At 44.0% G+C, this 26392-nt stretch overlaps 1 protein-coding gene across 3 annotated transcripts in view; it reads right to left on the bottom strand.

Moving 5' to 3' along the window:
- Positions 1 to 26392, bottom strand: part of ARHGEF37 (Rho guanine nucleotide exchange factor 37) — a 280710-nt gene that overhangs the window by 131616 nt on the left and 122702 nt on the right. For all 3 annotated transcript variants that reach the window (XM_069244612.1, XM_069244613.1, XM_069244611.1), the window contains exon 2: positions 508 to 1304. In XM_069244612.1, the coding sequence (XP_069100713.1) occupies positions 508 to 1290 (783 nt within the window). In that variant the 5' untranslated portion in view covers positions 1291 to 1304. The remainder of the gene's footprint in view (positions 1 to 507; positions 1305 to 26392) is intronic.

Genomic DNA, 26392 nt, shown 5'->3' on the forward strand with positions numbered 1-26392 from the left:
CAAAAGGACAGATAACAGTACTAAGAAGATGTGTAACAAAGTACATTTAACGTATAACATAAATGCGGATTATTTGATCGATATGTATGATAAGAACAAGATGTTACCACAAATGGAACTGCAAATGTAAGACAGCGAAGTGTAAATAAAAATATATTAAAAAAAAAAAAAACATATCACATAACAACATAAAGTGTTTATATCAAAGATCCTGTGCTCCTGAAGCAACCCATACCTACTGGCTTGATGTTGCTCATTTTAACTTAGAATATACATTGAAATAGAAACTAAGACTTGCCAGTCAACCCTTAGCAATGGTAAAGTGATGCCACCTAAAAGAGGGCATTTTCTCTGACAATTATAATTATAAAATGGCAGTGCCAGTAGCCCCATCTGGATTTCTATGCTTGCACAGAACTACTTTTTCCTGGTGAGAAGTGAGGCTGCTATATTTGTAATTTTATCACGCAATGGGTTTATGTCTTGTCTGGCAGATTTTCCCCGTACCTTTTGCAGCTGTGATCGAATATCCATTGCCAGGAGTTGGATGTCTTGAACGTAGCTAGACTCAGTCATGATCAGTTCACTCACTGCCATCTGCTGCTGATGGTCTGTCCTGCTCAGAGTCCCCACTTCCTCATACACATGATCTGTCTCCGGCGGTGTCAAGGCTGGAAGCACCTCCAGGTATGTGGCAGTTTCTTCATTTGCATCACTGATCCTCACAGTGGGAGGTGGGGCATTTGCACTAGGAGTGGTCATCTGGGTTGGCACATCTGGCAGGGGGCGCATCGATGCTCTGGGAGGCATTTTCTGGTTAACAGTGTTTTTTCTCATGTGAGGATGTTCATACGTTCCAGAGCATGCTTGTCTTTTAGAAACATCATCGTGCATTATATAACCTTTGTCTTTTGTGGAAACATCATCATAGATCGCTGAACTTCCTGTGAATTTAAAAGCATCATCATATGAGGTCCAATCTTTGTCATTGGAGGTAACGTCATCATAAATCTCAGAACTTGCTGTGAATTTAGAAGCATCACCATACGAAGTCCAATCTTTGTCACTGGTGGAAACGTCTTCATATATCTTGGAGCTTCCTGTGGATTTAGGAATATCATCATCTTTTACCTCATCGTTAGTTCCTTTTGGGGGTTCGTCATATATAGCAAGGACATCCTCGTTGGGAGGCACATCATAGGTTGCATCACCGGTCCCTTTAGGATGAAGGTCTTTTATAACACAAACATTTTCTCTGGAAGGGAAATTATGTGCACTGCGTCTCGCCATGTCCGGTAGTTGCACTAAGGAGTGAAAAAGAGCCAACAATTACTACTGTGGTGACTCCATCTTTGAAATATTAAATACAGTATTATTCACGCAAACAAACTATTGTCATACATCAGGATGAGATGTGTAATATTTCCGTTGTAACTACAGAGGCTGGATACATTGCTTTCTGCATTATTTCACTGTGCATGATGCCACAATATTTTAAGGTCAATAAACCACAAAATATAATCAGCACTTTGGGAATTACATTTTATTTCCAGCTTTTTAAATAGAGATATGTTTAAAGTTCATTTTAAAAGAACATTACCTACTGGAGTAAAGGCTAGGGAATAGAATCGACTCATTGGTAAAACATTTTGTCCATCTATACTAAACTTCGCAGTGCGATCTTTTTACAAGAACCACAAATTACAGATCCTGACTCATACATTAAGGATCTGCAGATGTTAATCTTTTCAGTGTAAAGACCAGGAAAAGGATAAGAAATGTGAGTTGACAGAAGAGCGCCAAAGGGAGGAGATGTACTTGGGAATGTAAGCATTTACAGACCATCCAGAAACTAGCAAGGAAGACATCACACCTTTTCACTATACCCATCTGCTTTCCTTGTTTGTTACACGCATCAAATTCTTATTAGCCATTCACATTAAGTAGAGAAATTCATTTTAGAAAAGTCAGTCATGAATAAACATTCTCTGAACATTATAAAGCAACAGAGTGAATAAAACATCAAGAGTATGGAAAAAGAGCAAAAGAAAAATGGGAATATTGTTTAGGAACGATTATAACAAAAAAACAAGATAAATTGGACTTAGGCCCTAACAATAAATTATAATATTTTTTTCACTATGAATCTCCTTTATCTAACCACAGAGCGAATGTTGAGACAACTGCTGCATGCTCTTATTGCGTTCAAGAATATTGATGTTTGTGACTTCTAGCTGGTTGCATATTCTCTTGCATTGGGAAAAGATCAATATACGAATTAACTGCCTAAATCGATTATTGCAATTCACCCGTAAGATTTCTAGAGATTATAGGAGTGCAATATAACTAGAGAGAAGTTGATTTTAGTGTCATGATCACAACCAGGCAAGAAATCACAAGACATTGAAAAAACACTGAAATTCACAACTCTCATAGGCAGTGAGGAAAGATGAGAAAGACAAGGGAATCTGACAACACTGTCCCGAATTTCCAGATGGATGTAGGCTTCTGTCCCAAATAGAATACTACATGCAAATTTCTCACAGAAAAAATAACTGCTAAGGTATTGGATGAACTATCTGCTAAGACTATAATACTAATACAAAAAGGTGTAAAATGTCAATGAGTGATAAAGTTCCTTAGTTTAATAATATACACATATTAAGACCTCTTAGCACTGCCTGAGCAGCAGCATATGTATGTACAATCTACCTATTTGGAAATAGCAATGCCTTCCACTGCCCACAAAATTGACTTTTTTCGTTTTTCGTTTGCAGGATAAACAAGGGGGGGGGTGTCATAGTTATGGAGCAAGAACATGAATTGCTCTGCTTTCACTTCATCCATGTTTGATCCCTGAGGCCAGACCTCCTGAAATTTACTACCAAGCTACAAGACTCATGTCAAAATAGGTATCTATTTGTATTATTATGAGAAATCTATGTCAACTAAGGGCCTGATTTAGGTTTCAGTGGACAGGTTTCTCCGGATATCCCCTCCACCGAAATACAAATCCCATTATTTCCAATGAGATTTAGATTTCAGCGGAGAGGAACTCCGTCACAAACCAATCCACCGAAGTCTAAATCAGGCCCTTAAATATCAATGACATTTGGGAAAATCTCAGATAAGCAGGTCTGCACATTTGTGTATGATAACAGTAAGATTATGTTTTCAGTTACATGGATATTAAACTCTCTTCCTAGATGCCTATTTAACATGTCACCCTTAATATTAATGTATCACGTGCCTGTGCTGAAGCTTCTTCTTGTTTAAGTAGGTCAGTGATTGCTCGAGGAGGTTCTCTGGAATCAGGTTGGAAAGCACAGTTTTGGAGTTCTAACCCTCCATCAGGACTGGTGGATGGGAGGCGTTTTGTACATTCTGGAGAAGCCATTGCCTGTATCAAACGAGGATCTCTTTATGAATGAATCAAACATGGAAATGGAGGGATGAGAAAATGAATCAGCAGAGGGATAACTGCGAGACTTTCTCTTATATTAGGAGGTGTCCACCCCATCTCTAGTAATTAGATAATAAATAAACATAAACCTGAACGGATCAGAAGAACCTGTGAACTTTTCTAAACTCCCTGCTCCGTGCTTACATTGTTACCCAACATTTAAGCAACATATCGTGGTGCTCTCTCAAGCATTTGATAATGCGCCTTGCAATAACAACAGCCACAACAAAGTGAAAAGGCAAAGGAAACCTGTTTGGCTACATCAATTAAATTTTTTGTCACAGGTTTTACAAGTTGTTAACTTTTCACCGCTGTCAGTCATTCACTCAGTTATGCAATTTTACAGAAACTGCTATCTTTTTTATAAAACCTCTACTGGGATAAATTCTACACCATGCTCCCTTTTATATTCTTGACAGCTCCTTCTCACTAATGAATGAAAATGTGCTCTAAATAGGGGTAAAAACAAACTGCCCACATTTGCACACGTTCAGGCAGTACGCAGCTGAACTGTCCTTCAGGTTAGACTGGTGTTACAGGCCCAGCCAGCGGAGCATCCGGTTAGTTCACAGAGACCATATAGATGCAGACACCATACATCTCTTATGTTGAACCATTATTATACGCTAAGACCGTACCAAGCAAATAAAGTCAGGAATAAGTGTTCCTCTACTCAGGCTCTCATTGTGAGTCGGGCCTTAATTTGGGCCCATCGGAATTACTAAGAATGCTGTAAACTTGTGGAGCTAGTAAATTTCACCCCTGCCTTTACTCTGTGTCATAGTGAGAGATTACTAGCTAATGTAGCACGGCATTCGCAATTTCGTTGTAATTTCTGATTTTGTAGAGGACCATCAGCCTCCAACTCCAAATGGGCTGTGTTTTTCCAAGCCTTTAATATCAGTAGCTCCAGAGGTGGAAGGGATAAGACATAGGCCCGAATATGTGACAGAACTACTAGGTCCTAAACAACTATAGCCTAAACCACTACTGCTAAACAACTAAAACGTCTCTACAACTAAGTACTGAACAACTACTGTATAAACAACAATTGTGCCTGAATAACAATTGCCTGAACTACTAATATATATATATATTCTAAACAACTAATAAACCATTAAAAAAACCAAAAAGAAAACCTTACCTTAAAATTAGTTGCTCAGGCAATTGTTATTCAGGCACAATTGTTGTTTAGACAGTAGTTGTTCAGTACTTAGTTGTAGAGACTTTTTAGTTGTTTAGCAGTAGTGGTTCAGGCAAGTAGTGGTTTAGACCTAGTTGTTCAGGATGTTTCCCCATAGGAATATTCCAGGCCCCTAGCCATGAGTGTCAGTTTTAAAAAATCCGTTTTACCTGTATTTATTAAATGAGCTTGTTTCGATAGCTTAGTAAAATGCATTAATTTTGCGTACAATTAATTTTTTTTCGCATTTTGATATATAAACTCCTCTTTCTTCAAAAATTGATCACTGTAAATTTGCATTTGTTTCCTCCAAATAATCGTTTTTCCTTTCTGATCAAACTTTTAATTTCGGAAAATAAACATTTATGCCCAAATACAAGCTTTTCATGTTTAGGATATGCAGCACTGACCTACGTGGAACTCTCAAATGCCCATGCATATTCATCACATGCTGGAAAGGCACACTGTAATTCAGCGATGCCCACCTCATGATATTGGACGGCAACTAGATGAGAGAGGTATGCACTGATTACGTGCACACCCTTTTTATACCACAGATGAACAGTTTACACCAGAGGTGGCCAAAAGTAGCAGGAAAGGGCACCAGGTGATAGGGGGTGCACCTACATGTCAGAAAATCCTATTGAAGATCACCAGATGACATAATTATTCACAATATACCCACAGTATGCACCTTATGCCCTTTGTGGCCACTTAATGTCATGGGTAAGTACAGGATTGCAAGAACACCCACTGTACACCCACTGGAGGTCGGGAACACCAATATTATGTCTAATAACTCCAACAGATGACAGAGGCAGCTGCAGGATACCAATCATGGCCATGCTAGGAATTCTCATTTTACGCATGGGAGCACCAAAAACGTGAACGTTGGCCACCAATGCGAGGTATTGTTGCTTTATGGCAAGGGTGACGATCAGTCAATAGCGCTGATCATCAGATATCATAGATGGTTATTAGACCTGGCATCTTTTGGCATGGTTTCCCCTGACATTTTGCTTTCGCACCTCCTGTTTTGTCTTTGCTGAACTTCGTTTTTGCCGGCTTTAGGACTCTGTGCACTTTTTCAAATCTGACCAATGCTAAAGTGTATGTGGTCAGGGCATCGCTTGGCCTGACAGCAAAATGGGCACCGCTGTGTGAGGCTCTGCTGGCCAGAGGCCTTATCCTCAAATTATCCCTTCCAGTTGAGGCCATCGGCAGCCACCCGGGACAGCAACTGTTGTGTGACAGGCCCCTGTCTGCGATGCAGCATTTTGACCCGGGTTGCTCGCGGAGGAGAGCGTTAATTCCCTGGGAAGCCACAGGCCGCTCGAAGACGTGAAAAACAGCTCGCATGGCACCCAAGCCTGCGGTGGGGCGCTGAGTCCTAACACTGTGTGTGCCACTGGAGGAGTGGTGGGGAGCCCTTGGATACCGCTTTTGGGGGTTCTGGAGGCAGAGGAGAGCTGGGATGGCTTGCGGTGAGGCTGGTGGTGATGCGACAGAGGAGGGAGACCCCTGAGCCTGCGCTGCAAGGATGCTTACAGTTGTGGTCGCTGTGCCACTGTGCGCCATATGAGGTGAGGCCGCAATGGAGAACTGAGTCGGCATAGTGCACTTTTCAGACTGCTGGAGCGGGGGCCGGTGCCATTGGAAACTGCCCGCGAGGCATTGCATGGAAGATTGTGAGCAGGTCTGGACTCGCTGAGCCCTGCGGGAGGGGCAGCTCTCCGTGTGGCTACAATGCGCCGCTGAGCATCCCCCCCTTTCTGTTGCGCTCCGTGCCTGGCCTGGCCCTCTCCTGGGCCACAGCAGTAGAAAACTGTGATTATACCACTCAGAGGCAGCTGTACAACTCCATTATGGCCTGATTACCTGCAGATTAGAGTCTCTTGCTGGCTCCGACCTCACATCCAAGTGAACATTTGGAGTGTTACACTGCCTGCAACTCTGGGGAGTGCAGGTTCACTCTGGGCCTACTCGTGCCCTCAGGGGATTATTCTGGAGTGAGGCGGGCCTAGATAGTAAAGTGTCTGGACTGCACCGGACCTTCCCCCATTTCGCTGGCTGTGTGCAGGGGGTGCGTACCGGATCGCCGAGGAGAAGCGGGGGCGGGTGACTGGCCCGCCAAGGTCCACTGGCTGAGCGACTGCCTGGAGGGGCGCAGGCCCTCCCCACCCCATGCTTCTATAAATCAGGAGTCTGACATAGTGGGCTGAACCAGGGCTGGTCTGGACATTTAACACCCATAGGCAAGGCAGATCATAAACATGCTTAGTTGTCTTTTGACACCCGCAGGAAATCTGGAACGCCAAGGCAGCCTGGCAACATTAGCATTTCGGACCCATTGCAGGAGGACTCGGTGCAGTCACCTTCCATCAAGGTCATGTTCATGGACCTCAAGCAAAGCCTCACAAGCATTGACTCTAAAATCGATCTGCTCACTGATTGGATGGACCACCTTAAGGAAAAGGTGGATGGGCATGACACTAGGTTGGGCATCTGGAGCGCTGTACCTTGGATCTGGATGATGAACAGCACACTTCTGGTGAGCACCTGCTCTAGATGGAAAAAGTTCTTGAGGTCTTCTACAACAAAAATGAGGACTTGGAGGCACTCTCATGGAGAAACAACATACATATTATGAGAAGCCCTGAGTTCACTTCCATGGGTCGCATGGAGGATAACGAGGAGGACATGCTCAGGCCACTGTTCGGCAAGGCCCTCTCTGCCCTGTTCGTGGTGTAGTGTACCCATCTCTCGCTAGGTCTGAGACCCCACTGGTGCCCTGGCCCAGCCTATCATAGCCAAATTATTGAATTAGAGGGACCGCAAAACTGTTCTACGTTTAACCCGCGAGCGGCAGCCCTCACTTACCAAAACAACTCACTCACTATCTTCCCGGACTAAACTCCTGCGTACCAGGCCCCCCGCAGGGATTTCATGTTGGTTTAAAGATCTTTGCTGCAGATCCATGCGCCATGATCCTTGATAGATCTGGTGAAACTGAGAATCAAATCACGGGGGAAGTTACACTTTTTTACGGATCCGAAAGCAGCTTCCAAATTCTTGAAAATGCTCCCCAAAATGGATGGCGGAAGCCCTCGGTTGGATGGTGGATGTGCCGCCATCCAAGTGAGTGACAATTAGTGAAGATGCACGATGCCCCGCCTAATGCCAAGCTTCTCAGCCCTCCACCGTACGTGATTTTTTACTGCATAATAAGGTTGCAGGCTGAACCCGTTGCCCATTGCCTCCTGACTCACTGGCAACTCGACCCCCTCCACTGGTAGAGGTTATTGGGCCTCCCATTCTCCCCCTGGGATGAGTCCACACTTGATTGTGCACTCCTCAACGTTGGGAGAGACATTGGGGCATTTTTGGGGTTGGTGTGTACTGTCTGACCTGTTTTGGGTGTTGCGTGGGTGGTGGGGGGAATGTTGAGCACAAGTTTACTGTTTTTTTTTTATAGTGGATGTTGCTGTGGTTCATTTCCTCTTTTCCCTGATGCACTCATACACTTCTTTTATGCACGACATTGCAACTCTGAGACACTTTTTTTAACCATACTACTTACACTGTCACACACTGAAATGTATAATGTGGAAGGTATGAGGCCTAAATGATGCCTGTAAAATGCATCAGGTATCTGCATATTTTCTGCACCACAAGGTGGATATATGCATGCAGCAAAAATTACATCTTACTGCGGACACCAGGTCGAGGCTGCACGCAGGCTGGGTCAGGGAGTGGCATATTGCCCATTACTCCTGCTATGCCGATAGGGGTGATAGTCATTTGCAAGGGACCTCCCTGGCTCTCTAGGAGGGTCCACTGTGACCCCAACAGCCGACAAATCCTCCTGTCATTGCCCCTTCTGCTTATTGTCTATATACAGCCCAAATTCAGAGTCAAGAGTTCTTTGCAGAGATATGGCACCTAACTGAGTTAATGGGCCCAGGGGTCCTTTTGTGCAGGAGGTGACTTCAATATTGTTTTAGATCCCATTGTCGACCATAGCAACAGTACGAGGCTGCTGCCCCCTGTTGCGGCGGCAGTGCTCCGCTCACTCATGTCAGAGCATGACTTGGATTTATGGCACCCTAGACATACTCATGACAGGAAGGGTACATGCCTGAATACCACACTCAGCAGTTGGTCTCGCACCGACATATGGGTCGCCAAGAGGGATGTTGACTCGTGGACCATCCGAGTGGCACTTTGCCCGCGCACACTCTCTGACCCCTCGCCTGAGCTCCTAGAGCTGGGCATTCTGGGGGTGGGGGAGGCCAAACAGGTGTTCACCTGGAAACTTCCGAGAGGTGCTCTTCGAGACCCAATTTTTAGGGACGAGGTTTGGGAAGCCATTGTAGATTATTTTGACTGTAATAAAGGCTGTGTGCGAACCCATGGGGTATTCTGGGAGGTGTTCAAGGTGGTGATAAGGGGAGTCAGCATTGCAAAACAACATGGAATTCTATGGACGCTGTGCCACAAACTTGGGGAGCTGGAGGAGCAGCTGTGGGATAGTGAGAGGCACTGCTCGTGGAGTGTAGGGTCAAGCTTACTCTGTATATGGAGCAGCTCAACGTGAGGTATGCTACTCAGGGCACACAGCACAGGCTCAGTGATATGCGGAGGATGACAGGACTGGTTAAACGCTTGCGAATATTCTGTGTATACGTTGAGTCTGCGACTATATTTGTGAGCTAGAAGATTGCCAGGTGCACTTGCAGGTGAGACCTGTGGTGGTCCAACAGACCATGATGACATTCTATACCTCACTATATTCCTGACACACATACTGCTAACTTTGATGGGCTCAAGCTCTGATGGCTGGAAGATGGCCATGGACACTTCTTAGACTCCCCTTTCAGTGTTGAGGGCATTGTCCAGGTCATTTGTGGGCTTCCTGGTGATAAGGCGCTTGCCTTGGATGGCCTAACGGCAGCATTTTATAAGGAGTTTGCTGAACTGCTGGTGCCTCATCTCTTTGAGATGTACACCAAATCCATTGACAACGCTCAGCTCCCACCTTCCTTGCGTGAGGCGCTGATTGTGATGATTTTAAAACCTAGTAAAGACCCGACTAATTGTGACTCTGATCATCCGTTATCATTGATTAACATGGATGGTAAAATATTGGTAAAATAGATTGTTTCCCGGCTACTTCCTCTCCTGCCGCTTATTGTTCATCTGGACCAATCTGGGTTTGTGCCGGGTAAGTCAGAGGCACCTAACCTGCGAACGTACTTTGCAGAGGCGCAGGCGGTCGACCAGGAGTGTAGGGTGGCAGCAGTGTATTTAGACGCAACCAAAGCACTTGATTCTTTGAAATGGCTCTATTTGTTTGCACTATTGGCTCGTCTGGGCCTCAGTCTCAAATTCCTCTGCCTGATTCAACTCCTTTATACCGAGCCCTCGGCCAGGTTGCGTGTTAATCGTTCCATCACAAGACCTTTGCAGTGTCCCGGGGCAACCATCAAGACTGCCCCCTTTCACCATTGTTGTTTGGGGTAGCAATGGAGCCGCTTGCCTGCAACAACACCATGTACATAGGGGTCTCTCCTGCACGTCGAGGGCAGTTCTAGTGTCTATTTATACTGATGATGTCAGGCTTTATGTTCATGACCCATATGAACACTTGGAGTTCCTTAGCTTTGGTGACCTGTCTGGCATCAGAATCACACTGAGCAAAGTCTATAATATTTCCCTAGAAAAGAGCTGCCTTACCGCACGATTCTGAGTTTGCTCTGTGTTGGCAACAGAGCCTGTACGCTACCTAAGAATTTGACTAAGTAGAGACTTAGGCGAACTATGGTCCACAAATTATGGAAGTGCAGTCTCATGGCTGGAGGATATAATCGAACGCTGGTGATCCTTGCCGCTCTAGGTTATGGGGCGGATCGCAATTGCTAAGATGTTGGTCCACTCTAAGTTTCTCTACTTATTTGTCAATATTCTGATGCCTCTTTCCTGTGTCTTCCAGGGAAGTTTGCGTTCACTCCTTATCTCACTTGTTTGGGCTGGGAAATAGCCCATGTTCTCGTGGGAATTACTTGACCCCTTTTCGAGCAGGGTGTTCAGACCTTTATTACAACTGTGCTCAAGAGCAATTCGTGCATTTCTGGGTCCAACCCATTCAGCCTCAATCCCATACTGCTCCTCAGCATGATCAAGAGTTGCCATATCAGCTGAGTAGTGCACTGTATTTGCCTCCATGGCGGCCCTGGGCCTGGTTATACACTGTGGCTAGCACAGTGTGGGCATGGCATGAACTCTGCCGAAGAGCACATACTAGTCTCCTATTCACTTCCACGCCTGTATTGTATCACCCGGAGTTCCCACTGTCTAACGACATGGATACACATGTGCGCTTATGTGATATGCAACTGACCAACATGGGCCTCCTCTATCCTGATGGGCAGTTTATTGAACCTGAACAAGGGTTACAGGAACCATCTAACACACTGTTATATATATTGACCTACTTTCAAATGCGTGCAGTGGTTCGATCTTTCAGTGGTGACTTTTTGCTGCCCCTCCTCCACTGCAGGCTCTGAAACGACTGCTTGTAACTCCGTCCCCACATCCGCTGATTACCAAATTGCATCTAACGAAGCAAACTACGGCACTGACACTGATGCCCCGTGCACATGTGGCATGGGAAAGTGACCTGAGTACACCCATTACTGACGAGTCCTGGCAGTATTGCGGTGCACACAGCCGGGCACTCTCCCCTAACTACTGCCTCTGATTCACTTCCAGTTGCTACACCGCACATACTACACGCCTGGCACCTTCATGGCACTGGTCTGCAGGCATATGTGTACTGCCAACAGTGCCCCTCTTCGGTTGCTGACTTTATTCATGCCGCCTGGTACTGTTCCGCTGTGCAAACTTTTTGGCGAGAGGTGTTTGATGTGGTGGAGCATAAGGTGGGTGTTGCAGTTACCCGCACTCCTCTCACTGCTCTGCTGCGGTATGTGAAGGACGTTCAGGCTGATGTCAGGAAACTAGTTGGCATGCTGCTATTGTTAGTGAAGTGCAGGGTCATAATGCGATGAGGGTGTCCGTTGTACCCCGCAAGTCTGACTGGTTACAATACGCTGCATATTGTCAAGAGCAATTACAAATTTACTTGGACTTAACGCCTTCTGGGTCGCATCCCCGAATATCTGGTCTCCCGTGGTGCTCTACTTGACCGTGCACTTGGCCGACCCCCATGAATGTAGCTGGTTGACTATGTCATGAACCTCTAGCTGACACACTCAGACTATATGACCGGATGAGTGCTTTCTACCTATTCCCTCTAGTCTATCCCCTTCCTCTTTTCCCCTCATTGTTACTCCCCCTTTTCCCTTTATCACTTGACGTTCCTTGACATTTGCTGGGTATTGTTAAACCTTTGATGCGTTGGTTAAATATTATGTAAACTCAATGGGTTACAATAGTGGCTTTTGATGTACCAGATACCAATGGGAATGTCCCTTGTTGTGGTTTGCCATGTGTTTACTGTCTCAAATACAAAATGGGTAATTAATTTTTCTTTAAAATGCGCATTTGGTCTGTGTCTAAAACACATGGTAACATTGGCTTCTCGATAATTGGCATATTTGATTTACTGATAAGTCCCCAGTAAAGTGCACTAGGTGTGCAAATGGCTTTAAATCAAATGCTACTACTGGGCCTGCAGCACTGATTGTGCCACCCACTACAGTAACCTTTCAAACATGTCTCAGGCCTGTCACTGCAGAGCCTGTGTGTGCAGTTTTAAACTGCCATCTCAACCTGGAAAGTGTACCCACTTGGCCGGCCCAAAACCTTCCTTTTTATTACATGTAAGTCACCCCTAGGAAAGGCCTGGTTAGCCCCAAGGGCAGGGTGCAGTGTATTAAAAAAGCTGGACATGTACTTTTGGGTTTTACATGTCCAGATAGTGAAACACTCTTACATTCATTTTTCACTAATGCCAGGACTATCTCTCCCATAGGCTAACATTAGGGTTACCTTGAAACATCTTTTAAGTGTAATTTCCAATTGGGAAAAGATAGAAAAATTGAGTTTGCTGTCTCTGGACAATTTAAAAACACATTTTGTGGTAGAGTTGTTTTTTTAATTGCAGGTCTGAAAATGCCACTTTTAGAAAGATGTAATTTTCTTACTTTAACCTTTCTGTGCCTTAGCCTGTCTCTAAATGCATGCCTGGGTTTTGGTGCAGCTATATGTGTGCATTCTCTCCAGACAGCCACAAACAGGATGGGCTGGGTGTGAACAGGAGATACATCTGCATTCATCTGCATACTGAAAGTCATCTTGGGCAGAGAGAAGGAGAGGTAGTTCACTCGTACATCTGATTAAGTTGTGTCCTGCCCTCGCACAAAGGGCTGATTACCCCCTTTTGGTAGTTTGGAGCCAGGGCTGGGTTGAAAGAGATCCTTGCGCACTTCAGAGAATTCTGTTGAAGTTACCCCTACATCAATGGCCTTTTTAGATATAACTACTGGGCCACTGACACCATACACTTGGAACACTTCTGGACTGAGGACATTCTACCAGGAAGAAGGACTGCTGTGCTGTCAGGGGGGACTGCTACTTTGCTGTTTGCTCTGCTGTGTTGGCCTGCTGCCTACTACTTATTGCCTGGGAGCGAGGGGACTGGATCTAACTCTTTACATCCTACAATCTAAAGATTCTCCAAGGGCCTGACTGAGCTTGCCTCCTGTTTCTGAAGTCTCAAGGATATCACAAACTTCACCTGCATTTTGCTGCCAGCACCTTGCTCCTCTGTGGTGAGTCCTACTCCTCTGACAAGTGGTGCCAAATCCAGTTCTGAGCCCTTGGAGGTTAGTGTGGTGTTCCAACACAAGAACTCATGTAACGATACAGCGTGTCACTTGGAATCAATGCTGTTTTGCTGCTGCCTGCATTGAAGTCCATCCATACCGCTTGCTGACTGCTTGACACAATGACCCCAACTTAGAACGCAGCCCCAGCTTGGCCGACGCAGCACCGATGCATCAGAACCAGTACTCATTGCTTTTGGACATAGACACATCAACGATGTTGCCCGATCACGAAATGATGCATCGCCTGCCAGCGTGAAGCATCCCCCACCTCTGGATCAATGCATTGTTACCAAGCATTGATGCAACAAAGGTGCTGTCAATGGATCTGCATGACTCCTGTAGCCTGCAATCCACTGCCACACTTTTGAATTTCCCCCTGTCCAGCGTGACCAGATAGCTCTGATTGGAACTATTGTTTCTAACCACTGCATTTTGATTTAACCTTTAAACATGCATAACTTGACTTGTGTATGTTGGATTTTTGTTGTTTTGGTCTTGTTTGACTCACATAATATGGAGTCTTTTGGTGGTGTGATCCCTGTGTTACTATGTGGGGGTGCATAAATACTTTACACATTGCCTCTTTAGTTTAGCCTGGATGTTCTGTGCCAAGCTACCAGAGGGTGAGCACAAGTAAACTTTCTTACTTTCTTTCTTACTGTCTTACTTGCCCTGACAAGGATTACCGTCCCTACTTGGACAGAGTGCAAACCTCTGCCCACTAGAAACCCGATTTCTAACAATGGTCATACGATTTCAGGGAGTTCTTCTAACATACACTAGTTCATACATAAATGCCACAAACAGGAGCGCACACAAACACAGAAAATTCAATGCTGTCCCTTACACACACACAAGCACACACACACACACACGCACACACACAAACACACAGGCACCCTCCATACCCCAAGGTAGTCAGGACTTCAACTCTTTTTGCCTGCATTCTTATTGCTTTCAGAGCTAGATGTGCAGGGCTGCAGCATGTAGCCTCAGAGGAGAGCTTGTCAGTGTTCATTGTCTCCCCAAACGCTCTTTGTTGCCCATCACTACTGCTGGACAAGCACTGCACCTTCTTTTGGACTCATGCACCCACCACAAAATTAACTTTCTGGGCTCAGGAGGGAGCAGAGGACCTGGGAGCTGCATGCACAAGGAACCACTGAACCAGCAACACAATTCCAATCAAGAACCTTGACGCTTTTCCTGCAGAGAACATTGCCAGGAGTAATATAAGCGTTTCATTTCTACACATTCTTGATGGTTAATATTGAAAGCCTTCGGGTTTAGCATTGACAGGAAAAGTGTTATTTTAGTCTTTTGCTTTAAAAATCTTGTGAATCTTTTAAAAGTATGAGCACCAAGGTTAATGCACAGTGAGAATGTACCTATAAAAAACAGGTTTGCACCCAGAAGCATGGGCAAATTATCTGAAAGGGGTGTTCTTTATATGTATTTTTGTTTCCTTTTTTGCTTCCCTCATTCCATCTTTTGATTTCTTCCAATTAGAAAAGATATTGCATTGACTGCTATTTCTTTTTATTGTTTTAGTAAGTCCCTGACTGGCATTTTAGAGATAGGGTGTGGTTAGCAATTGTGCTTCGGCTGTTTGAAAGTTTGATAACACTGCAGGCCTACCTGTCTTAGTGTATCTGGATGTTCATCTGATTTATGTCTTTCATAATTTGCAAAACACTCAGATGAGCAGAGAAGATGGTCTATAATCAAACCTAGAATTATGTTTTTTGTAGTTAAGCCATAACAAAAAGAAGTGATGGAACAATATTTAAATAGTGCATCATTAGGAACTGCATGGTACTGGCAGTAGGAAAACTCAGCAAATGAAATTACGTTAATGTGTGATAACACCCTGCCAGTACAGTGGAATTATAAGTTAATCACCCCGGAATGGGGAATAACTGTGTAGACTTTAGCAACACAAAAGGATAATGGACGGAGTGCTGAACAATGCAAACACTCACCCCCAGTCACAGATCTGGGTTTAATCAATTTTATTTTGCTTACAATGCCACCCCGGTTTGGACTCAACCATATGCAAATCAGTCTTGACCCTGTTCCTCATGGGAACAGTCCAACTGAGTCCACCCTGGACCGGAAACAAGCATCCTGGGACCAGTTTCAGAATATCACCCTTCATCAGCCAGACTAGCTTAAATCCAGTGGCACAGTGAGCACAGGACCCACTTGTAGGCATACCTTTCCCACTTAGGGCAACTTTAGCAAAACAAAAGGATGATGGACGGAGTGCTGAACAATGCAAACACTCACCCCAAGTCACAGATCTGGGTTTAAACCATTGTTATTTTGCTCACCATGCCACCCCAGTTTGGGCCCAACCATATGCAAATCAGTCTTGACCCTGTTCCTCATGGGAACAGTCCAGCCTGAACTGCCAGGCCCTTCCTGCTTACCATGCCACCCCAGTTTGGACCCAACTGTATGCAAATCAGTCTTGACCCTGTTCCTCATGAGAACAGTCCAGTCAGGTACAGCCTGGACCGGTAACAAGCATCCTGGGATACAAACACTCACCTACAGTCACAGATCTGTGTTTAATCCATCGTTCTTTTGCTCACCATGCCACCCCAGTTTCGGCCCAGCCATATGCAAATCATTCATGACCATGTTCCTCATGGGAACAGTCCAGCCTGAACTGCCAGGTCAGGTGCTTCCTGCTTACCATGCTACCCCAGTTTGGACCAAACCGTATGCAAATCAGTCTTGACCCTGTTCCTTTTGGGAACAGTCCAGCCTGAACTGCCAGGCCAGGTTCTTCCTTTCTACCATGCCACCCCAGTTTGGACCCAACCATATGCAAATAAGTCTTGACCCTGTTCCTCATGGAAACAGTCCAGCCAGGTCCATCCTGGACCAGAAACAAGCATCCTGGGACCAGTTTCAGAGTATCATCCTTCATCAGCCAGACTAGCTTGAATCCAGTGGCACAGTGAGCATGGGACCCACGTCTGGGCATACGAGTCCCACTTAGGGCAACTTTAGCAACACAAAAGGATGATAGACAGAGTTCTGAACAATGCAAACACTCACTTCCAGTCACAGATCTGGGCTTAATCTATTGTTCTTTTGCTCACCATGCCACCCCAGTTTGGGCCCAGCCATATGCAAATCAGTCTTGACCCTGTCCCTCATGGGAACAGTCCAGCCTGAACGGCCAGGCCAGGTCCTCCCTGGTCAGGAAACAAGCGTCATGTGACTGGTTTCAGGGTATCACCCTTCATCAGCCAGGCTAGCTTGAATCCAGTGGCACAGTGAGCACGGGACCAATGTCTGGGCATACATGTGTAGACCCAGTTTCCCTTTGGAATTCCATATGATATTCTCTGCTCTGGGGAGATTAACACTCACATTTACCACCTGCTATGTGGTATAGGTGGGAGCAGTGGGCCACTTAAAGCCCTGGGTGACTATTATTGCACCCACTGCACTACTGTTAGCTACACCTATGCTGCTGAAAAGGGCTAGAATTTGAACTTTAAATGCAGCTCAGTTCAGGGCTCTTTGTGTGCCAAGCAGGGTCGGGAGCTAGAGAAGTTGCATGAAGTTAAATCCACCATAGGGGGAACCCTTCAATTAATGGGAGATGCCAGCTTCGATACATCATAGTAATGCACCGTTAACTGTTTCAGCCATGAAGAGTACATTATAGAGGCTTTGGTGTTATTTTATATATTTTGTTTTTCATCTTACTGGTGTCAATCCTTTAATGTCAAAAGGTTAATGATACTTCCTGTAATGTCATCAAATATGCTAATTAGTTCTATCCTAAGGACTGGACAAGTCTGGTAAGGCTTATGGCCTTTGGCCAGTAAGACATGTCATGTCCATGAGTTATATGTCAAATGTAACCAGAAATCCCATGTTGAGTCATGCCCTATGAGGAGGTCATCTAGACCTGTGCGTGTTTTTTTTTTTTTTGCTTTCCTTTCTGCCAACTGCAGTTCGGCAAAAACGGGACTGCGTGAGGAAAAAAAAAACGTGATGGCATAAAAGGATTAAGGGCCTTATTTACAATTTGGTGGACAAGGCACCCTATCACAAAAATGGCAGATGTTTCGTCCGCATTTTAGAAGTGTATTATATTATTTGGGACTTGTAAAATGAGGATGGGACATGAGCCACGCTTTTGAGCAAGTATCCGATCTGCCAACCTCAAAGCACAGCCCTAAGTTTTCTAATCAAAGATGAAATGGTTTATAGGAACCATGTTCTAAGATGGAAACATCTGCTCATTGGTTTACCAAGTGCAGGATATGAAATCATGAGAGTCTGCAAACTGAAATTCAGGCAGGTCTTATGAGTTTTCTCTTTACAGGAAACCAGGCATGAAGCTCACATTACTATAATGTTTAAATAGAGTACGAAAAATATCAGAATAGTGCCATGCAAAGCAGAAGAAATCAATGCTGTGAAACAAGAAACAATCACTTTTGCGAATAAATAATATACTAAAGAGGACAATAAACTGAGACCTGTCATTGGCCATTCCAGAGAGAGCCGGACACGCCATGTCAGGTGGTAGCAGATGACAGCTGCAGTTTTTTGGTTTGCATTCTGCTACTATACTTTCGATGTTCACATTATATAGACACCGAGACCTAAATTCCCTCAAAACAAATTAAAATTCACGACCATACGAGCTTCTGATGATTAAACTCCCTTTGCAGGCTTGGAAATGACTTATGAACATAGACACTGAGCAAACATACAAATGGCGCAGGTATGTTCAGCTAGGCAGGTTAGGTGGGCGAGCTCCTCTTGAGCAATACCTCCCCTCTCTCCTGCATCCCTGTCATGCACTATCACATCATTCTCCAAGCCCCCTGATTGGAGCAGAGAAGGGGCTGGCCAGTGCTTTCGGCTATTTGATTTTCCACATGGGGTTAGAAAGTGGAAAAAATGAGAGGGAAAATAGAAAGATAAAGGGAGCGATGGAGGAGGGAGTGGAGAAAATGGTGGTGAAAGAGATGGAGGAGAGAGGAGGGGGTAAAACTCAAAGAGAGAGAGTGTGTGAGAGATGAGAAGAGGGAGAGAGACAAGGTAGCTATTGAGATGGAGAGAGAATGGGAGGAAAAGTGTGAGTACCAAGACGCCGATTTTTTTTTGCCAACTCTGATCGTGTTTTGGCTCTTAGAGCCAATCGGGATCCCTGTTTTGGTTCACGATTTGGTTCTCTCCCATAATTCCCTTTCTTGCCCACCTTTACTTGGCAACTCTGACTTTCTCCAAACCCTGTGAAAATGAGCTGATGTGCACATAATTGGATTGCCATAAAAAGAAACATACATGTACAAGAGGTTGCTAAAATATTTAGCTCCAACAAAGAATAAAACATTTGCCACGCATTTGTGAATTCATATATGTGCTGCCTTGCTTAGTTTACGGTTTCAATAAACAGAAGCCAGGCACTTTTAGGTATCGAAGCACTATACGAGGTGATAGGGACTTCCCGTTCAGTGCCAGTAGGCTGCTTACTTCACCTTATGTGAGCAATGGTCACGAGGAGGCAGATTAGAACTGGAAACGTTAATAAAAAACAACCTTTAATCAATAGCCAACATAATTGTAGCCTGGTGTTTCACAATACCATAACGAGCGACAGAGAGAGAGAGCGAGAGAGAGAGACCGAGGAAGAGACTTTCATTGTACACATTCCTTGTGTGTGTGATTGATTTCCATATGCTTTGTGAGGTGCATAGCTCCAAATATGATTGGGTTCAAAAATGTACCCGAGCAGTTTTGTTTTATTTTCTACTACATGTTTTAAAACATTATCCAAACAATCCAGTAAATATCAAAAAGATCATCTGAACAATCTTATGTCATCTTGCCAAATGTGAAATTACAAACATTGCCCAGAAATACATCAAGTTTGTGAATTTATACCAAGATTCATTACTGTATCTGCCATTTTTGAGGGATATCAAATATATTAAATGTCTTTCTAAATCCCAATCATTAGAATATATTCAACCATTAATGGTTATATAGTATTATTTCTTTCCAATAGTCCATATGAGGGCGGTCAGAGCATGGCTTACAGTTCAATGTCACCTCTACAGCAAAAACTCAGAAGTGTGACTCCATGTCAGAAATGTTTGTAATTCTTTTTGTGTTTCCCTGTGAAGATAAGATTCATGGTATGAAAATGTAATGTGAGGTAAGTGTCTGCGGTGGATTCTTGAAACCCTGTGTCCTTTTGACAGAGTAAGAAAATCAGATGATCAACTATACACATCTAGGAAAATATCTAAGGGCCAGATGTATCATCACGGCCCTTTGCGATTCGGAAATAGTGATTTTTAAGAAATCCTTATTTCCGACTCGCAAAGTGCCATGTATCACATTTGCGAATCGGTAATAGCGATTTCTTAAAAATCGTAAATGCTATTACCAAGTCGCAAATTGCGATACCGGCCCCATTCGCAGCTATGGGCCTGTTGGCCCATATCTGCAAATTTTTTGCATTTCCAAAATTGCGATTTCTGAACCAGAAATCGCAATTTTGGAAATGCAAAACCCCAGGGTGCTAGGGGGCTATGGCCCCTTCTGCTGCACCCCAAAAGTATTTTTGGGAACATGTAAGGTGCACACATGCCAAAAGGGCTTTATATGTACAATTTAAAAATGCATTTTAAATGCATTTTAAAATTTTGCACATTGTTACCACCAAGTTCAACTTGATGGTAATTAGCGATTCCTAAATGCCAAAATCGCATTTAGGAATGGCTTCATACATGTGCTAAGAAATCGCCAATAAGGATTTCTAATTTTGAGAGTCGCAATTTGCATCTCTCTAAACAGGGTCGCAGTTTTAAAGAATCGCTATTTTAGCGATTCCTTAAAATTGCGTTCAGAATGTACTTCATACATTCTGAAATGGCATTTTGCATTCGCAAACGGGCATTCGCACCGTTTGCGAATGCAAAATGCTTCCATACATCTGGCCCTAAATGTCTTAGCTGTGCATGAATATTGACAGTTATATTGTTCATATTGTGCACGATTTATGTCTTAGTGTGTCAATTTAACTCAATTATCTTCTGAATTTAGAGGACATATTTAATTAACTTTTTCATAATTTCCTATTTCATCCCAAAAATATAGATTTACATTCTGTGTTGAAATATTTTGAAAAATGAAAGCTAAACCAACTGACATGCAGGTTTCAAGTGCTGACATCGTTGTATTGCATATATTTACGTCACATAACTAAGAAGGTATGTTTATACATAGGACAAATTAAAATGGTGTGAAATGCTGGGCACTCCATCTACGTCATTAAGGGCCTGATTTATGAAAAGTTATCACCTCCTTTATGTCATTTTTTCACACAAAAGCGGTGCAAACGTACAAAATATAATTATATTTTCTAAGTTTGTGCCGCTTTTGGTAAAGAAATGACGTAAAGGCGACGCTAACTTTTCATAAATCAGGCCCTAGGTTATTTAATCTTGACTAATTATGTGAACTTCAGAAAAGCACTGCAAAAGTAGGTATTGTGTCGGAAAATAAAGCACAAATCTCTGAAAATGTTTTATTGCAGGAAATCCCCACCCTCCTCTCCCCCACAACTTTGGCATCAGAATTACATTTAAGACAGCCAAAAGAAACAATTCAGAGGCAAACCCCGGATATCATAAGAACACTAGGTTCTGTTGAAACAAGAGCATCGATTTCTATGAGTATCTTACATGGAAATTTAATGAGTTTTAATGCGCCTTTAAATACGTTACAAACTGATTCTGCGTTTGAGAATGGAAAAGAATGTTATTTATTCAAATTAAGAATTATTTCTCTTTTGTCCCTTGGCTTTTTCCATCTCTCGAAAGGGGATTCATTCATCTAAAGAATGCTCAATTGGAAAGGTATACACCATCATCTGCAGGTTGGGCCTTCTGAAAGAGGAGGACTTTCAGATATGATCCTCCCCACATCTGCCAATCAAACAACAGCCAAGCTGGTTGAGGGCAAACCTGCACAACTATTTCAGAATCAAACGGCTAGCCTAGTTGGTTTCATATCCACATGCAAAAGTATGGATGCCAATAGCTCAGTGGATGACACATTTTTAAAGTCTAAAGCAAATTAAGAGATTCAAATGATTTTGTGATTCTCACTTATGTAATCCACGTCGCCCTATCAGTCGCACATTAACCAGATCTTAGTGCCTGGACATAGGCAGGATATGTCTGTTGAGGGGCAGGGTATCCTACAGCTAAAGAGTTTAATCTTTCAGTATTCACCATTGCAAAAATTAATACTGGCCTACCCTTGATGCACAGTTACTTCAAATATTCTATACAAGGCAGCTACCTCATAATGTCTGGGTCTCACAACATACTGTGTGCTTTTTGCTATTTTGCTAAAAGTGCCAACAACTAATTTTGGATTTTAGAAATGTAAGTACAGACCTCTTGACCACAATCTACCACCCTACATTCTTGGGCCAATCCAACTGCCCACTAGTAGCACTTTGCTTTGAGCCACTGCCTCCTCCCCAAATTAGCGTGGAGCTCTGCTCAGCTCCCCACCCAGGTTATTGCTTTTTAAAAAGCCTGCAATACTATTCCTTGCTTCTCTTTTTTTTTTTTTTACATTTCTTTTTATTTAATTTTTATCAGGATCCACCAAGATAACAGAAAAAAAAACATTGCAATTCCATACTTTGGCAGTCATTTTGAACAAGGCGGGATTTCCCGCCGTGTTCAGGCTGGCGGTCTTTTCATCGACCGTCAGCCTCCTGGAAAACCCACTGGCCGTATAATGTTTTCTCCGCCAGGCCGGCGGGTGGAGACAGTGGGGGTTATTACAACTTTGGAGGAGGTGTTAAGACGTCCCAAAAGTGACGGTAAAGTGGCGGATATACCACCAGCCGTATTACGAGTCCATTATATCCTATGGAACTCGTAATACGGCTGGTGGTATATCCGTCACTTTACCATCACTTTTGGGACGGATTAACACCTCCTCCAAAGTTGTAATAATCCCCAGTATCTCCGCCCACCGGCCTAGCGGGGAACACGGCCGCAACATTGAGGGCGGCTCCATGAGGAGCCGCCGCCAATGTTGGTGTGCGGCGGGTGAAGCAGCACCCGTCGCGCATGTCACTGCCCGTAAATCAGGCAGTGACATGCGCGACGGGGTCCTGCACGGGGGCCCCTGCACTGCCCATGCAAAGTGCATGGGCAGTGCAGGGGGCCCCAGGGGCACCCCCACCGCCAGCCTTTTCCTGGCGGGATATCCGCCAGGAAAAGGCTGGCGGGATATGAAACATTATCCGCAGGGTAGCGCATTCACAAAGGGGAAGGGGTCCCATTGGGACACCTTCCAATTTTCAAATGAATTACTATCAACTTTGAGTTGGTGGTAAAATATCAAGGATTTGCAACCACATGTCAGTCGCAAAAGCTTGATACATAACACTGGATATCGCTATTTGGAAGGGATGCCCTAAACACGCTCATTCCAAATAGCAATTTCTACACCAAAACTGCGGCTCTGGAGAGTCGCAGTTTGGATGTTTGTACTTTTGGGAAAACATTTTTGTTGTTGCAAACACCCTGGGCAAAAACGATTTGACAATATCACCCCTAGTGATTTGTAGTTGACCTAAGAAGTGTGGATGATTCAGTGCCACCTCTCTCTACTTTACGACCTCTCCAGTATGAATGCCCACTGGTACCTCAGATATTTGTCATGTTTCACCTCAGACCTGGAAACTAATCAGTAGGCTCCTTTCCGGGAAGTCAATCCATCCCAGCTCCTGGACTGGGAGTGGTGTGGCTGTTTATGTAAATATGCTTAATCCAGGTAGATTATTCAAGATCTCTGAGATGTCTGTCCTCTTTGAGGAGAACATCGTTCAAGAACTTTCTTCAGGAAGGCTAACAGAATTCTTTGCACTAGCTCCAAGGCACAGATCATACAAAGCATTGTCAGCAGATCAAAAAGCCTCCACTTGACAAGAAATAGCCCAGATCTTGACCAGATCAAGACTCTAGATGTGCAGGGCAATGATACATGAACATGTACAGTGGTATTTTATCCTTCTGCGACAGGTAATGTTTTGAGGCATAGATAGTGCTGGGGAGAGATAACTGTGTGTATGTAGCGGCTCTGAAGTGTTGAGCGGGAAGGCAGTGCTTTGTGCCCACCATTGAAAAGCCAGTGATTTGAAGTTGATCAAAGGCAGCATCTTCTCTCCGAGTGAGGATAAGGCAGCATAAACAGAAACCAAGAGGCATTTGATGTGTCCTTGTTATAACAATCACAGACTATGAGGCTCTGGAGGACAATTAGAAAGAACCTTTCTTGCCTCCAGACAATGCACGAGAACCAGTCAATCAATAGGCTCCAGCCAGTCAGCAAGTGCTGTTAATGTACTTTCAGGTTGGAGTCCCAATAAATAATAAAGAGTATGGACTGTGTTACAGCCAAGTTGAGCCTTGTGCCTTATGCTTGAAAGCGTTTCTGTACTTTCAAGTGTTTCATCCATGTTTTCTCTTGTTGGTTTTGCGCATGCATTTGTTTACTTATTCTGTTTGAGAATGCCTCGATGCCTGAGCATCGGTACCTGACCTCTGGGTCGACCAGGGAGCCCCTGGACTTAGGACACCAACAGGGGCGGCTCCTTCGCAATAGTGAAGGAGCGTCGCCCCCCCAGGCTAAGCCAGCAGCTGAAAAAGAAAACAATAGCTTACTATTGTTTTCTTTTTCAGCTGCTGGCCCAGCCAGCAGCATGTGCAGGGAGGGATGGGCTGGGCCATGGAAGGTGGGAGAGAGGAGGGGCATTTGATTGCACTTAAGTACGCATGTGTGTTTGGCTGGCCATCTTAGGCCGGCCAAACACACATGCGCACTTAGGTTTCTCAACACAGCTGGGCTGGAGAAACTTCACAGACTCCCATGCAGTGTCTGAGCGACAGACCAAGCTGCTCAGACCAATCCTGGCACTGCTCGCATGCTAGGTGTAGCATGAGAGCAGTGCCAGGATTGCATGGGAAGCCTGTGCTGATGTCCCAGGGACTGCTGGGGCATCAATACCATCAAAAGTATGGTCAGAAAGGTACTTTTTTTTATTGTCAAGACTCTTTTCCGTAGGACAGATGTATCAAAGTTTTACCCATTCTGTGTCTATGGAAAAATGCATTGGTACATAAAGGCCCCTAGTCCAGTGCTGAATAATGCATGTAACCAGTGCTTAATTTGAGCTGGTGGTTTCCAGTGCGGGGCACCGGCACTTAATTCTGAGGGCCGGAACTTATTTTTCTGCCTCAAGCATTTACTGCGAGAAAAGACACGTATGGGATAAAACGGAGGAAGTAAAAAACAAAAAAGCGTCACAAAGGGATAAAGCACAAAGCTGCAACAGCAAGCTGAACGGGCAGGGAGTGGCTGCAAATGAATTAAAAAGGTTTTAGTATTACGCTGCCTCCGTATTCCGTGCTCGCACTTTTAATTGCACAAGCCCAGGACAGCTTTGGGCACTGGAACGTTTTTATTTACAAATTAAGCACTGCATGTAACCATGATGACAGCCTACTATTTTCTCCGACTTTCAGATTGCTTTTCACCTAATATTATATTTCAGTTTTATAGCAAGCTTTGTTCTGGTTAAGAAATAATTATTAACTCGGGGTTCCCCAGATGTCCAAGTCTGTATCTGTTACTTGTGACATCTTTACATTTAATAATACTTTAAATTATGTGTTCGTGTTTGTATGACGCACATCTGCCAACTGTATGACATCATAACTTTGTGGGATGTGTGGAATAAGTTTACTTCCTGACCAGAGTCTCACTTCAGGCGGTTTGTAGCTAGTAAAGGGCGTCATTACAGTAATATTAATGATGTAATAACTTTGAGCTCCTCCAAAAAAGAATCCCATTATTTGAAAAGTGAACAGTTTGAATCATGACTTTATGGCACAGAAGGGTATCCGCCATAGTTGGAGGGTAACAGTGTTATTACAAGAAATAGGCAAAAAAGGAAGTTGAAGCAAACTTCAGGCACCCTTTGCCTTTTCCAATATGTCAATCACTCTGTTGTGTGCATCTCGTAGTGCACGGCGGTGTAAGCTTGGGGTAATGATTTACATTTTATTTAACTTTATCCATTAACTTTGTGAGACGCTTTAGTCAAAGTGCCATCCACAATAGCTAAAGATACAATAAAAAGCAAAATAGACATTTGTACGTTGCGGTATGCCAAGGATACCCAGTGAAGGGGAGGTTAACAAATGATCTTCAGTCCTTAGAGTAAAGAAGAGCGTGTGGGAGTCAAGAGAATATACAACGATGGTGAATTTCAGAGTTTGGGAGCAAGAAAAGAGACAAAACTAAAGTGAGGAGCAACAGAAGGAGGATGGAGAACAGACAGAAGGAATCGAGATGCTGAATGAATAGTTATAAGAACATTGCGAGGAGGCAAGACAGAGCTACAATACATAGAACGCAACATTTGAACTGATATTGAAAAGGAAACAAGCGAAGAGAAGCAAGATACAAAGAGATACGAGTCATACGAAGAAGTTGTTAAGGGAGGTGAACTGCAGATTTATAAATCAGTAGGAAAGAGGGTTGAAAAGCTTCTGGTGGGTTAAGATGGAGGAAGAGAGAAGCAAAGGAAAAACTTAAAATAGGAAGACGACTATGTCAGGAAGTGAAAAAGAGAGTGTATTGTTGTATCTTGAGTTACTTTGTATGTATATGCCCCATTAAAGACAGTGCTTAAGTTGTAAAGGAATAAGTGCCTGGCCCAGGGTCTTTCTCAGAAACCTGCCGCTAGCGCTACCAAAGGTTGGGAATGCCGAATACCAAGCCTGCCTACTCTTGATTCCCCCTTATGCTCTT

The sequence above is a fragment of the Pleurodeles waltl genome, chromosome 7 (assembly GCF_031143425.1).
Source record: "Pleurodeles waltl isolate 20211129_DDA chromosome 7, aPleWal1.hap1.20221129, whole genome shotgun sequence".
In the NCBI taxonomy this organism is placed as follows: domain Eukaryota; kingdom Metazoa; phylum Chordata; class Amphibia; order Caudata; family Salamandridae; genus Pleurodeles; species Pleurodeles waltl.